This window comes from Bidens hawaiensis, unplaced genomic scaffold (assembly GCF_021521415.1).
Source record: "Bidens hawaiensis isolate Kalapana, Puna unplaced genomic scaffold, B.hawaiensis_p1.1 tig00023051_1, whole genome shotgun sequence".
NCBI classification, from domain to species: domain Eukaryota; kingdom Viridiplantae; phylum Streptophyta; class Magnoliopsida; order Asterales; family Asteraceae; genus Bidens; species Bidens hawaiensis.
Genome location: NW_027493604.1, coordinates 247,119 through 263,319, shown reverse-complemented (window position 1 = coordinate 263,319; position 16,201 = coordinate 247,119). Strand labels below are relative to the sequence as shown.

Sequence of the window (16,201 nt, the reverse complement as noted above, 5' to 3'; positions counted from 1 at the left end):
TGGCTAAAAATGAAAATAGCAATGTGAAATAATTGAATTACAAGTTAATTCTAAGAACATCCGTAACGAAACATTATAGAGGTGGATATAATTTCTACATCATCCCCGCCTCCCCGGGGTATTATGAGCGTTTTAGGAACATTGATGTTTCTACATTAAAGCCTTAGGGGTTTGAAATGGTAATGATTAAACAGACATTAACCATTACATGTGTTTTTGTCTAAAAAGAGTGATGATGATGTAGTGGAAAATTTCCGTAAAGAAGCATTAACCATTACATAGAGCTTGATGTATAACTCTTTGACAATTCTAAATCTTATGTAAGACCTAATGCACATGGAGTCGTGGTTATACATCCATTTATTAGCCCTTATAAATGCAACATTTATAAGAGGTGTTAGTGGTTTGATTTTTGAGATTTTAGTTTTTCTTTAAAAATGTAGTTGACTAGAGAAGATAAACGTCTTACCAACAAGTTGGGGTATACAAGAAGAATTCGTATTTTTGTAGAAAAACACATGAAATGTTGTTTAATATTGTTTGTATTTATTTATCTTGCATATTCATAAAACAAAAATATTATCTTTTGGTTGTTTTTCTATAAATAGCACTTTTAACGAAACGACTATGTTTTTAGCGTTCTAAAATTTAGGTGGCATCTAGGTAAACTCGTGAATGAGAGAAGGAGGTGAGACAATAAAGTGTATACATTAGGCAAGTAATCTTATCATTGATAGAATTGAAAGTATTCAAGTGTAATTCTTTTTATTAGTAAAATGACTTATAAAATTAAAAGTAATGTATAGAACAAATAAATATATTGCACAAAATTATATATATATATATATATATATATATATATATATATAAACTAATACTTTTAAGTAAAAAGACATTAAAGTTAACTAAAAACGAAAGGCAAAAAACTAAAAGAGAGATAGATAGGTTTTACATCTGGTTCAGTTATGATATCATCCATTTACAAAAACATTTTCTTGCTCATCTTTCAGCTTTATTGGAGCCCCGTGTGACAGTGACAGTGCCATTGCCACATACTTCACGAGTAGATACAAAGAACACCAACGTGGAATCGTGGATATTCTAACCATTACTAGACCGAGCTTAGGGATTAGCAACCGGAAACATCTTCTTACGATTAGACATTTATCTTTCTATGAAAGGAAATTGTATTGATTAACTAGAAAAAGAAATTAATAATAATAAAACTTATTCTAAAAAGCTTTATATTCGACTACTAAAAACAACAATAACAATGTGTCAATGTTGTCACCCGACTTAGAATGTTTTGACAAGGACACCACGTGCAAAAGAGAGTTAGAGACAAAACCCAAGCCTAAACATTAGGCTTTGGATTATGGATTTGCATGTTCAAGTTAGAATGGCCATCAAAACTGCTAACTCTGTTTCTTTTACACTAATTTAATTTATTTGTATACAATACTTTAGTTTTATAAAGTAATTTTATATTTATTATATATATGAAATTTAAAACTAAATAATAAAATAAAATGAAATAAAATAAAACTTGGGTTTAAGAATGAAACATTTGTTTGACTCTTGATATCTCCAAAAGGTAGATCTCTCTTATATGTGTTTGGGAGAGCACAATCACAAGAGTGGCTAGACAATCTTAGGGTCAAATATTAGAAAATTGAATTGAGGGTTTAGAGAAATGATAACATATAATATAAGGTATGATATAAGAAAGTGTAATTTGCATTTAAAGAATAATCTTTAGAATATAATACCTGATAAATAAATTTAAAAAAAATCGTAATTAACACATCTTACGTGCTGACTCGTTAATACTTAATAAATATAATACTTGTTAATGTTTGTGCAAATATGACGTATGTTTTAGACACATTTTATTTTGTTTTGTTTTCGTCCTATATCTTTTAAAATTTATTATACTTCAATAAAAATTTCGAGCGTACGTTTTATGTGAATTAGTAAGTAAGATCGGTGTTTACAATCCACTCACATGAAAGATCACTTTTAAGACAAGTAATGGCATTAAATTTTATCCGGTGTCGCCTGCTGGCTTTTGAAATTAATGGTGTGAAGAAAGATGTTGGAGATTTGAGGCTTTGAGCAAGTGTTTGCATTTAATATTTTTTGTAGGTGAATTTCATTTTTGTTGTATCATTTTATCAAGAATCAAATATCAAACGCTTATGGCTCTCATGTTTAACAGAATCTTTAACCTTTTTTAGTTAACTAACATGTTACAAGCTGACTCGAGGTGTAAACGACCCAAGTTATGTGTCGAGCTGAACATGCTTTTATAGTTTCATGTTTAAGCGTGAATTAAGTCTGGCTCAACTTGTGAGTGAACCTAAAATGTGACTATGTGTCAAGTGTCAACTAGCCATATCTTCTATGCATGCATGTATTGTTTTTTTTACATAAAATAGAATCTAAGGGTAATAATTTGAATGAGCAAATAGGAGATACTACCACATTTAACTTATAGTCGAACGACCAACGGTATCATTAGGTTTGGTATATATAACACCTACAACTGCTTAAATTCCATCTCGGCATGCTTAAGTTAAATTATCGCAACATATGTAGAGGGGGTATAAAACCCGGTTTCCGGACCCGATTGGCCGTACAAACCCGATTTCCCGAGAGGTAGATGGTCGATAGTAGAAGCTCTAAGGCCGCTAATCCTGACAAGGAATAGAGTAAGGTCTTTACCGATCCTGAGTTTATAATGAGTTAAGGAGTTTTTTTATAAACGACTTATCTGAGAGGTTTAAGCTTCTCAGAGGAACCGGGCACGACCAAAGCTAGATAAAATCCCGGCCATAATCTCGACCATACCCAGACCCGGTTCCTGAAAATACCCGGTTTACCCACCTATAAATACATGATTACATATAATTAGGCTGCTCACGAGCCGAGCTGAACTGAGCGAAGGCTTGCTCGTTGTTTGGCTCGTTTACAACCGAACTGAACGGCTGAAATTCTAACAGAGCGAAAAACGAAACGAGCCAAAATCAAACTGAGCATTTTTCGATCGAACATCGAGCGATTTCGAGCATTTTTTTATATCTTTTTCATTTAAAATTTTCAATAAGAAACAAGTTTGAAGACTGTAAACAATATATTTTGTAAACAAATTAGTAGTTTTTTGACAAACGTATAATAGGTTGTAAATTTTTAGCAGTAAGAAGTTTGAAATGAGATATGATGAACATATAAACAAACTTTTAGTAATCTGAAAACTTGAATCGAACTAATAAAACTATAAAATTGACGGAATATAAAAAATTTAAAATGGTTTAAAAAACTGTATACTTATATTTTATGTGTGTTGTCTATATGTTTATATATTTGTTAATATATAATTATATATAAAATAAATTAAAAATATTCAAGCACAATCGAACCGAGCAGACCTTTGCTCGTTGCTTGGCTCGTTTACACACCAAACCGAGCAGAGCGGCTTATTTACAATCAAGCGAAAAAACGAGCGAACATTTTCCTAGCAATTTCCGAGCGAATGGTGAGCGAGTTCAAACGGCGAGCGGTTTGAACGGCCCTACATGTAATGAATACACGACCAAGGCCAGCCCATTAAGGACCCAAGCAAAACAAGACCATTAGGCCCCATTTGGGGATGTCGAAATTAAATTAGGTCTCGGTATTAATAGAATTTGGATCGTCAAACACACACAATCTACCACCAATCAATGGATTAATCGTTGGACTTACCAGGGCCGATTTCAAGATATTATCTTTGTTTACAGGTAATTAAAATGTACTTTGACCTCTTACTTTGCAACTTTATTTGGGGTGTAAACAAGCTGAGTCCTAGCTTGACTTGATATGCGTGAGGAGAGCTTGCATCGGCTTGACTCAAGTCGAGCTCGGGCTCGGTTTGTTTAGTATTTGTTAATTAATTTTTATACGTTTTTAATTATTTTAAAGTATTTTGAGAAAAACATTAAACGAGCCTTAGCTCGGCTCGAACTTGGGTGGTACCTTAAATGAAGTTGGGCTAGAGTTCGGCCGTGGAGTATAAAATTATATATATATATATATTAAAAACCAATATTATATTCATCAAAATGGAACTCTATCAATGATACACATCATTGTATTGTATGAGTTAGCTTTTCATTAGCCATTCACTTTTTATTAAAAAAACCCAAATTTTTGTCACTCTCTCGTACCAGTATTCATCAAAATGGGTGAGTCAACTTTTTATTAGTCATTCACTTTTTATTAAATTAATTGATAAATTGTTTTGGTGTCTTCATGCTCTAACCAGCTCATCACTGGTCTCCGGCACTAAAAAATTTAGAATATTAACACAAAATTTTGGTATTAATTAAATATAGTTAATAATCATTTTAGAGTAGCTCGGGTAATTGAAAAATCATACTAAATCACATGTTACTATGCAAATTGCACAAAGTACTTAATATAGTGTCATTTTTTGGAGTTGGTTTTCAACGTTTTTAAGTTTACTTTTTATCAGTTTAATTGTCTTTAACGTTTCATATGTTTTAACACAAAATTTTGGTATTAAAGATAGTTAATAATCATTTTGGAGTATAGCTCGGGTAATTGGAAAAACATGACTAAATCATATGCTACTATGCCAATTGCACAAAGTACTTAACATGGTGTCATTTTTTAGAGTTGGTTTTCAACGTTTTTAAGTCTATTTTTTATCGGTTTAATTGTCTTTAATGTTTCATATGTTTTCATGAATCTTATGGCAATGATGGTTTAATTTTAATGCTGGCTTTTCCTTAAGAATTTGAGGCCTAGGAAAAATGGATTTATGTACTATACACTTATATATATAAATAACTGACGATAACATCAAACTAATCAAAACTATAGTAACAAAGTGATCTAAATTTAATGGTTTAACGAATTAGATTGATGTAACTGGGTTTAAAATTTTAAGTTTTTAATGAGGTTACATGAGGTTTGTTGTTTATATGGACCAAAGTTAAATAGGTTAATGGTGATTTAAAAATCATATTGGGTTTTAAATTTTTTAGGTTATTGTTTTGAAAAAGAAATTTTTATATAATAAATATTTTGGGACATCTGAAAAAGTGGGTTCATGGCTATTTATTCAATTGATTTATGTTTATTTTTTACTTTATGTTTTTTTCTTAGAATAATGGAAATCATTCACGTGCGACATAAAACATTCAACTGTGCATCGGAAGATGTTATCAGCAACGTTCCAGATATTGTGATAACTAATGTATTGGATCGCTTGCCATTACAAGATGCAGTGAGGACTAGTGTCTTGTCGAGAAATTGGAGGTTTAAGTGGACTTGGCTTAGTCAAGTCGTGTTTGATGAGAGCTTTTTTTATTCTGTATCACAAGTAAAAGGTAATGTTAGTCTTGTGATGAGTAGGATTCTTCTTCATCTTAGAGGTGCCATTACTAAGTTTGTCCTCAACATTAAGGACGAATACGTTGATGAAGTATTGGATGATGAAGATATTAATCACTGGATTTGGTTCTTATCGACAAAAGGAATTGAGGACCTTACTCTTAAGTTTATGCTTGATACAACAGTCAAGTTGCCTACCCATGTTTTCTCTTGTTTGGAGTTAAAACATTTGAAACTTCGTCACTGGAGTTTCCTCCCGATGATTGAGTGCTATGTGCCTTATGTCCAAGGCTTGATGCAAAACTACTATCGAGCCGGGGGTCTCACCGGAAGCAGTCTCTATATCCCTATGGGATAGAGGTAAGGCTGTCTACATCTTACCCTCCTCAGACCCTACCATAGCATTGCTATTGGTGGGATATACTGAGTACGATGATGATGATGATGATGTCACTGGAGTTTCCGTCCTTCACCTAGTTTTCATGGTTTTCCAAACCTATTGACCCTGGACTTGAAAACGGGATTTGACGATTGCAGTGAAGTTGTGAAACTCTATTCTAGGTCTCCCTTACTTGAGATTTTGAAACTAAAAGATTACTATGGGGAAGGCAAAGTAAAACTAGCTGAGATTGCGAAACTTGAAAATCTTCAAATGTTATCTTTATGTTTGCGTGATCTTGACAATCCGGAAATGACAAGTTTCAGTACTATCTTTGAGCTTGTAGATTCTCTTCCAAAACTTAAAGAGCTTTTTTTGGGTTTTAGAGGCTGCAAGGTAAGGCTAAGTTGTGTCTTTGAAGTTTACTTTACAGTAACATAGTCTTGATTTTTAATAATAATAACATATATAGTAAGGGCGCGTTCGTTTCACATAATTGGTGGGAATTCAAAGGAATTGGAATTAAAATCTCATGACATGGCATGTTCGTTTCGTTGGACTTGGAATCTTAATTCCATTTTGGTGTGTTCAGTTGTCAAACAATTGGAATTGGAATTCAATTCCTTCAAATTCCTTTAAATTAAGGAATTCCAAATCTTTCCAAAATGTGAAGGAATTCAAGTAAATTCATTATAATCTTTTTTTTTAAACGAGGACAACGAATAAAACATTTTATTTTTTTTTTATATTTTTGTTTTTGATTTGTATTTTGAGTTATGAATTTTTTATTATTATTTTTGAATATTTTTTGAGGGGTTTTTGATCATAACAGAAAACCCTCAAAAAATTCAAAAAAAAATCATAACGCAAAATATAATAAAAAACAAAAAATCTAAAAACTAAAATGTTTATCCTCGTTAAAAAAATCGGTCCAATTCATTTGTGATGATAGATTACAATTCATTTGTCAAATGAACATATCAAGAATGAAATTGGATTTCAAAACTTTCCAACTCCAATTGGAATATTCAGATTCCAAATCAAATTCTTTCCAATTCCAAATCCTATGCAAATTCAATTCCAATTCCATTCCATTATGTGAAACGAACACGCCCAAAAAGTTTATGCTTAATTTATGGCATATTCTTTATGTTGCAACAAGGCTTTATGAACTCTTTATGCACTTTTCTTGCAGTTGATAGAAGATGTTGCTAAAACGAGGTTATCTACCGCCTTTCCCTACCTCAAGGCTCTTAAATTATCGGTATGGTTAGACGTGGAGTTATTGTATGCTTTCGAATTAATTAGGAGCTTCCCGAATCTTCATGCTGCTCATCATATAAACATATATAGAGTTTTGCATAATGCTGCATTTGAATACTAGTGATTCTTGCATGCAGGATGGTGAACCATCTCCAAAGGTAGAGCACAACATAGTGAGACCGCTTCAACTTCGGAGAGTAGTGTGTAAAGATTTGGGTGGTTCGGAAACTGAAGTATGCTTGATCAAGTTTTTACTAGCGTATTCTCCTTTACTAGAAAGCATTGTTATTCGTGTGAGAGGATTATCATCTGATGAGAAGTTGATGTTTGCTAAGAAGTTAATGAAGCTTCGCCGAGCCTCTCCTTTAGCTGAAATCGACATCTTCTCCTTTTAGTTTTGCTGAACTTCTTCTATATTTGATTACGATGTTTAGTGTGGTATGTTTTCTGGTGAATTTGTTTGAAGTTTGATTTGTTATCGAATAGAGGTACGGTTTGCGAACATCTCACCTTCCCCTTACCCTACCAATAGTTTACTGTTAGTGGGGTTTTACAGGGTACAGTTGTTATTGGCTAGGCACAAGTCAACTACATCATCCTACCGGCTAAATATAAGCCGGCCATGCCACCCTATCAGCTAACACTAAGGGGGTGTTTGGGATTCCTTATTTTACCTCCTTATAACTTTTCCATAAGTTAATAAGTTACAACTTTGTAACTTATTAACTTATCCCCTCACAATAACACACAATACCAAACACCTTTTAACTTTTTCAAAAAAAGTCATAAGTTGCTTAAAATAAGCAATCCCAAACATCCCCTAAGCAGATGTATTATAAATCACAAATGTTGGTTTTTGGCTTGTTGCCACCCCTTTAGACTGACCCTGAACTTCATATCCGAGAAAGAAAGTTACAGCACACGAATGCAACCGTCATTAGATGCCTGTTAAATCCAGTGAGTTCTTAACTATTTATTGTTATGTTGAATCATCATAATCCACTAGTAAACTTGCCTACATAATTCTTTTGCATATGCATACACTGGATTTAATACAGTTTCAAGTAATCAAGAATTGGTCGGGAACATAGAGAGTTCTGAACTTCTATTTAGAGACAAGCGTGAACCAACATATCTTACGTTAAATCAGAACCAAAAGTACGAATATCCCAGTTCGAAAAGGGAAAAAATCGAACTTGGGCCCGGGATTTTTGTATTGTTGGGCCCTCAAAATGGTTAAGCGGCCTGTATAGAAACCAAACTACTAAACATTTATTTTGTGAGCATAAAAATTATCCTATATGAAACTAGTGTTATGTGACATTTTGAGCACTGGCGAAGCTTTACTAGGGCCAGGGGCGGCCCCCCCCCCCCCCTGCCCGGTTTTTTCGCGTAGTAGTGTAAAGTTACCTGTTTTCGCCCGAATTTTTTTATGCGTAGTGTAAATTTAGGCGTTTTCGGCCGAAAATTTGAGTCCGGCCCCCCATCGTTTGTGAATTTTTCTATACATTTTGAGTTCGGCCCCCCTGGTATCTTAGTCCAAGCTTCGCCACTGATTTTGAGTTGCTATCTTAGGATTTATATGTTACCATTGCAGTCAACTCCATATGAATGCCCTCGCTTGAGCGTTAATGATGTTTATTTCTTTTACATGATGTTTGCTCGATCTAATACCATTGGGGAAGTTAAGATGAGTTGAGCATAATAAGTATGTAACATAAAGTGGCATTGCAAATGGTATGCATGGTTGAGTTTTATTATTGCTTTTGTATTGCATAATAGGAATAAATGAGCTATATTTGATTATAATGTGCCATAGCGTTGTTTTGGTTTCTATAGGTAAGACGGTATTGGACAGTTTAAGCCCGAGCTTTGTAGCTCGTTGGTCTTGAGTAATGCTTTGGCTTAAATATCAAGTCTTGGGTAAGTTTTAACTAAGGTGTAATTTGGTTGACCGGTTGTGATCACTTTTAATTTGAACATGCCTAATCAGCGGTCAAATTAAATTTTACTAATAATTCAAAATGCTTATTTTCTCCCCATTTTTAATTACATCTTTACAAATCCTTACAATTCCAAATTATCACAATTTTTTACATTTATTTTCATAGTAAAATTATCTTTATACCACATGAAATTATTGATTAAATATTTAACTTCTTGTGATAACAAGTACTTTGTTAGTAAAATGATTTGTGGAAATTAAAGTATGTCACAAAAGAAATAAAAATATTATACAAATTTTGCGTCCAAACTTATACGGCATAGCAAAAACACTTTTTGACAAGATTTTGTGAAAGAAAGAAGATGAAAAGACCTGACATATTGAGAAACTGGTCAAAACTAAGGTGCTGTTTGTTTTTTAAGAGGTAAAATGTCTGCAGTCTGCGGACCACATCTGCAGACATCTGTAGCAGAAGAGGTGGACCAAACCTCTGCAGTCTGCAAAAAGAAGACTGTTTGTTTTTTAACACGTCTACAAACTGTTAAAATTAACAGAAATTTAAATAAACTGAATTTTAAACATAATAAAGGTCTTCAAACGACTTAAACTTTATGCAAACATAATGTAACAAGATCTTCATTAAACCTAAACTTTCTACAAACTTTTTTAAACAAAAAACTAATGATAATTGGACAATTATACAAACTAATAATTGAACAAAAACTAATAATAATTCAACAAATCAAATTCTACAAATCAATTTCTTTAAAAAAAAACTAATAAAAATTCAACAATAATTGAAAAATAACTCTCGAGCTCTCGTAAGTCAAAACGAGCCAAGCTCAAGCTTGTTTACACAAAATAAACCTAAATTGATATACACGACATCAATAATCACTCGACGAACATCAATTAAACCTGATTTCAACAAATTTCGATCTTATAAACTTTCAATAGTATAATCCAATACACAAATTCAAACCGATTACATCACAAATCATCCAAATATAGGTAAAGTACACAAATCAACAAAACAATAATACCCGGACTGGAGTTGTGGATGTGTGGCAGTGGGCGGCGGAGACGGCGGACCTGCGGCAGTCGAAGGGTGGTGGAGATATGGGGTGGTCGGAGAGAGGGCGGCGGAGGCAGGGGGGCGACGAAGGTGTAGGGTGGCTGGATAGGGGATAACGGCAGTAGGGGTGTGGCGGCGGAAGTGTGGGGTGGCCGGAAAGGGGGCGGCGGAGGTGTGGGGTGACCGGAAAGGGGGCGGCGGAGGTGTGGGGTGGTCGGAAAGGGGGCAATGTTGGAGAAGAGAGGAGAGGGGTGGAGGAGTTGCTAGGGTTGATGGCAGGGTTTGATGAGAAGATGTGGGAAGATGTTAGAAGCTGATGGTCCAAGTCTTCTCCAAGAAGAGGGCGAGCGGACGTTTTTTAATGAAATGTTTTCCGAAAAACAAACAGTCTTTAGACCATAACACCTGCGCGTGGTCTGCGCGGTGCAGACATAAGAGGCCACGGAGATCTTCAGAGAAAAAACAAACACTACCTAAGAGTATGACAAGTTGAGAAGATTTGATGAGATTTGAATGGTTAAATCTTCCGGAATAAAGAGAAAAAGGTAGAAAAAGAGATGGAACGAACGGAAATGATGAAGGAACGATCAATTCCTGAACAAGCACGAGAATGATCAAATAAAAGACCAAAAGATGAAGAGAGAAAACCGGCAAAACGAGAGAAACCGGTTGAAACGAAGAGCAACACTAAAAAACTTGCTCTGATACCATGTAGTTGTTGAAAACGATGACACAGAAAGAAAAGAAGAAATACGGGAGAGAGAGAAAATTGTATTATCTTAGAATGAAAAATTACCTACATGAAACAAAACAAACTATATATATACTTTAAACATACACGCCATGGTGTATGTTTCTAATGTACTTATACGCTGACAATATGCTACACAGTACACACAGATCCTTTACCCACCCCAATCCATGCTTACCTAAGTCGATCAGTCGAAGATGAGGTTTTAGAATCCAAGGCAGCCAACTTTTGTTGAAGAAACCGAAACTGAGGTAGAAATCCAAGACCCAAAGCAGAAAGAAAGTTCAGTATCATCATTGATCGGCCAGCAAATTAATAAAGAACACAACTGTAATGATTGAGCGCCATAGGCCCATACCTGTGAGAATCACCCGCAAGTGCAGCCTTAATTAATCAAGAACATATGAAATAGACGTGATCATCATCGACCAATGCTAGCTATTATCATAAATGAGTAAAGCTAACGATGACGAACAATTACATGTGCTACGAATGGGTAAGCATGGATTAGTGTTAGATTATAGCAGGTGAGATTAGTGTTGACAATCCGCCTAAAGGAAAGATCATTTTTAAGACGAGTATTGGCATTCACAATTTTTATGCAGTGTTGGCTTTTGAAATCGATGGTGTGACAAATGAGATGTTGGAGGTGTGATTGTGGCTAAAGATGCCAATGTTAAAGAAGTTTGAGGCTTAATTTGAGCAAAGTGTTTACATTTAATAATCTTCTATCGGTAATAAAAGATTAAACACCTATGGCTCTCATTTTTAACATAATCGTGAACTTTTTTTAGGTAACTAACATGTTACGAGTTGACTCGAGGTGTAAACGACCCAAGTCTTTGAGTCAAGCTCGAATTACGTGTGGCTCAACTTGTGAGTAAACCTAGGATGTGACTATGTGGGGCAAAATGTGACCAAATTGTCAATTTGACCAATCTTATTCCAAAATTGTCCATCAAATCTATCATATCCACTCCGAAACCCACCGGTCCGCCCACTTATTATTCTACACCAGTAAATAGTAACTAAACACCACGTGTACAAAAGCTTACAAGAATGTTTCCTGGCAGCCACCCGGTTTCCCAACATCCAGACAGAAATGTTACTGGCGGCCGCCTTGTTTTTTCAAATCTTGGAGGCACCTAGTTTATTTACAAAATCTCGGTAGTGCCTTAAATTTTTTAAATGTCCCCGACGCTGAAGCTACAGCCGCCTAGATTAATCCACTCGCTGTCAAGATTATTCCACCTGCCACCGAGATTATCCACCCACCGCCTAGATACAGTACTAGATTATCCAACTTTATCAATTACAAAACAAAGTAACCAAGTTCTAACTTAAGAAAGCCCAAAGTTATACTGCACCCAACTGATCCTTCATCCTTGGAAAGTAAATAAATTTGAAGAAAGCCCAAAGTTATACTGCACCCAACATCAACTTACAAATTCATAAGCCAGGTGTACAAGCATCCAACTTTGGGCCTGAAAATCAATGGTAAGCATCAATAATATCAACAGAAACCAATCATACTGATGCAGAGTATCATAATCAATTATATGAAGATAACAAAAGTAATGTTTTTACAATTATGCAAATCATACATATATTCAATGATGGTTAAAGGATCAAAAAAGCCGAAAACTGAAAAACTATTATCTATCATTTCCTGACTCCTGTCATCTATTATTTGCAGTAGATATTAAGATTTTTAGCATAATCAAATGCTCATCGTTTGATATATGCAGAAACATACGAAGGTTTGTTACCATTGATTCTTTTTCCCACGTTAACGGTCCCGATGCATGTAAAGCCTCAATGGTACGGCAATACGCCTGCAGTTCTAGCCTATGGATCTTGTCTTCATACCCTTCGTATCCGCCTTCACACGCTGACTCAGCATCACTACCATAAGTTTTGCTATCTTCATAAGCATTTGATTTAGACTGAATATTGCAGTCACTGTTGATACTGCAACTACCAACAGAACATGTAACACTATCAGCATCGTTTCTTGCCACGTCAGCATCTAACTTTTCATGTGATGTGGCGATCACCCGCAGACGTTTACCCTCTTTTTGAGTGATTTTGAACTTAAGTGAAGTCCCTATGTTTACTTCATCTTGAGATAAATAGGTCGATCCTCGTTTTAGGGTTCTTGTGGAAACAATATGTGATTCTTGTAAGTTGTCAAATTGTGAATCCCTTTCAGTGTTCTTTTGCTTCTCTTTGGAGTCAAAATTGGAGTTTAAAAGCTTGTTGCAGTGTGTATCTTTGCTACTTATATGAACCTGCGCGCGCAACAAAAATAAAAACTTATTAAAAGATCCAAAAGTTAAGAACTTTAAATGCAAGTGAATACTAAACATAATGTGATCAATACCTTATTTCTACTTCCTCTTTTGAATTTCATGATGCAAAAAATTGTCTTTAATCCCAAATCACAGTCCTCAGAATCTGTTTTCACAGTGTAAATAAAAATCATTGGGTGAATGAGTCAATTAGAAGTAATGAAATTCATAAATTGCCTAAACAGAAATACATATGGACGAACGGATCATAACTAGAAACATGTATTACGCTGTTGTCACAAATTACACAAATAGAAGTTCAAGTTAACAACAAATGATGACAACTGAATCATCATAATAAGCTGTTTGAGTGATTGCAGAATTTTGATTATTGTATCAAGTAATAACATAAAATTACTAAAAATGGCATAATAATAAATTTTGTTGCAATTGCCATTTTAAGATCATCTGTTATTTCACGCCTAATTCATATATAACCAGAATATGTTCATCCACAAAAGTAAAACTGATTATTACAATCACCACCTAATCTATTTCACGGTAATAAGATAATCCTTTCCAAAACACATATCAAAACACCGCCTAATCTATTTCAATAACTTTATCCCGATTGCACTACAATAATTCGTTACATCAATAACATTAACCAGACTAGTGATTCACATGTGCAAAGCTGCAAATTGCCTAACAGTAATCTCCACAACAACAAAACAGTATATGTATTGACACATTTAAAACTGATTATTACCTCTAATTCATAAATAACTAGAATATGTTCATCCACACATTTAAAACTGATTATTACAATCTCAATCCACAGTAATAAGATAATTCGTTCCAAACCACGCATCCGAACACCACCTAATCTATTTCAATAAGTTTATTGCCAATTTCACGAAGATAATCCGTAATGCTAATAAATAACCAGAATATGTTCATCCACACATTCAAAACTGATTATTACAATCTCAATCCACAGTAATAAGCTAATCCGTTCCAAACCACGCATCCAAACACCGCCTAATCTATTTCAATAAGTTTATTGCCGATGTCACGAAGATAATCCGTAATGCTGATAAATAACCAGAATATGTTCATCCACACATTCAAAACTGATTATTACAATCTCAACCCACAGTAATAAGCTAATCCGTTCCAAACCACACATCCGAACACCGCCTAATCTATTTCAATAAGCTTACACCACTTCCATGAAAGATAATCCGTTGATAATATTAACCAGATTAGTGCTTGTTCATCCACACATTTAAAAAAACACAATCTCAATCCACAATAATAATATATCAAAATAATCCGTTCCAAAATGCCGTCTAATCTATTTCAATAGGTTTACGCAGATCACACGAAGATAATCGGTTATGTTGATAGCATTAACCAGATTAGTGTTTGTTTATCCACACGTTTAAAAACTAATAAACAGCATCTCAATCCACAGTAATAATATAACCTAGCATCTAAATCTAATTCAATAAGTTTACGCCGACTGCACGAACATAATATCGGTTAAATTAATTAATTAATTAAAGCTAATCAGATTAGTGATTTCAAGTTTTCAACAACAAAACTCACAAGCATGATAACGAAGTCAGATTAACATAAAATGTGATTAGGAATTAACCTAATGAATAAACTTCGATTAAGCAGCAATTATTATTAAACAGAATGAAGCTAATAATAATAAGTAACAAATCAATAATAATCAGAGCATTGATGATATCGAGATTGAGATCGAAATAGTGAAATTGATTGAATGAATGAATGAAATTATGATGACTAACCGATCAGAGTTGTTTGTTTGTTTGTTTGTTTGCAAGTGCAGGAATAAACAAGAATGGGAGAATTGAATTTGTATTGTATATTTGTATATGTATTTGTTGTTGTGAATGTTGTTATAATACGCTTGACGTATACTACGCACCTTACCTTTCTCTCCTCTTATTGCCGTATTGCGTGATAACTTGCTTGCTTTCAGAACAGGAAAAAAGAAAAGTATTAATAAATAGATTTATGGTTGGTTTTTAACTTTTTATTATTTTTTTACTTAGTAAATGATATAATATATTTTCTTGATCATGTTTCCGTCTCGTCGTATGTTAGGCCAGAGAATTCGGCTTTTATGGTGGCACAACGATTGTCAAGTGTCAGCCAGCTAAATTTTTTTCCCGGGGGACAAAGGCGAAGCATATTGGGGACCGGGTGGCCCCGATTACTGCTGTTTTTTCGCTTAGTAGGGTAAATTTACGCTATTTTGTCAGGAAATTCATAGAGGTATTGAGCACGGTCACCCCCGAGGTACTGGGTTCGTGACTTCGGTCACCGCTGAGACTAAGCCCAAGCTTAGCCACTGCCGGGGGAACGCCTAAGCCAAACTCTGAAGTCAACGTGGACCAGATTAAGACAACATAGTCTAGTCAGAGTGGGGCAACGACTCTCCAAATTTAGAGAGTGATGTAGCATAAATAAATAAAAAAAAATATAGGTCGTTCTAAAAAAATCCAATAGCTATTTTTACGTTTATACTCTATCTTGTAACTTTTAGTTATTGGTAAGCCACCACACTCTTCTATTTTAAAAAGATTTGTTTTTATTTTGAGAAAATGGCTTTTCACATATGCATCCTCTAAAATAACGATTTTTATTAGCGGTAAAAAAGGCAAAAAAAAAAGAGATTGAATATATACATATTTTAAGATCTGTTTATTTTGTTTATTGATGTTTGTATATCTTTTGTAAGATATGTTAAGATCTATATGATACTGTTTATTTGAGAACATAGATAAAAGTGTATAAACTACGTGTATTAAGTCATATAAAAACATTGCATGTTAAAAATTATATTAGAAAAACAAAGTTATAACTTAAATAAAAATAAGTATTTCTATTTGTGTGTTGTGGAAGAGCATGTTAAATGCATAACATGTTCAAACGCAAGCGTGTGGTGCGACAGGTACGCGGCTGGAAGTCGATCGGTCAGTATCGTTTCGATCGTTATGGAAAAGTTTTGTGCCAAAAATTTCATTACCAAAGTTGGTTGACCAAAAAATAAATATGTAAGTTA

General features: G+C 34.2%; 1 protein-coding gene across 1 annotated transcript; it reads right to left on the bottom strand.

The window, feature by feature from the left end:
* Positions 1 to 12,212: 12,212 nt before the first annotated feature.
* On the bottom strand, positions 12,213 to 13,364 carry LOC143566778 (uncharacterized). Its single transcript, XM_077053384.1, has 3 exons — positions 13,194 to 13,364; positions 12,580 to 13,101; positions 12,213 to 12,294 (listed from the first exon to the last, which is right to left on the bottom strand). The coding sequence occupies exons 1-3, from the start codon at positions 13,293 to 13,295 to the stop codon at positions 12,247 to 12,249; spliced, it is 672 nt and encodes a 223-aa protein (XP_076909499.1). The 5' UTR covers positions 13,296 to 13,364; the 3' UTR covers positions 12,213 to 12,246.
* Between the last annotated feature and the right edge of the window lie 2,837 nt (positions 13,365 to 16,201).

What these genes read in the sequence shown, in the direction of transcription:
- LOC143566778 (XM_077053384.1), bottom strand. Translation starts at nt 13,295, where the DNA reads ATGATTTTTATTTACACTGTGAAAACAGATTCTGAGGACTGTGATTTG. An exon ending in AAAGAGGAAGTAGAAATAAG is followed by an intron (nt 13,102 to 13,193) that starts GTATTGATCACA and finishes TTGCGCGCGCAG; the next exon opens with GTTCATATAAGTAGCAAAGA. An exon ending in CGTGGGAAAAAGAATCAATG is followed by an intron (nt 12,295 to 12,579) that starts GTAACAAACCTT and finishes ATTGATTTTCAG; the next exon opens with GCCCAAAGTTGGATGCTTGT.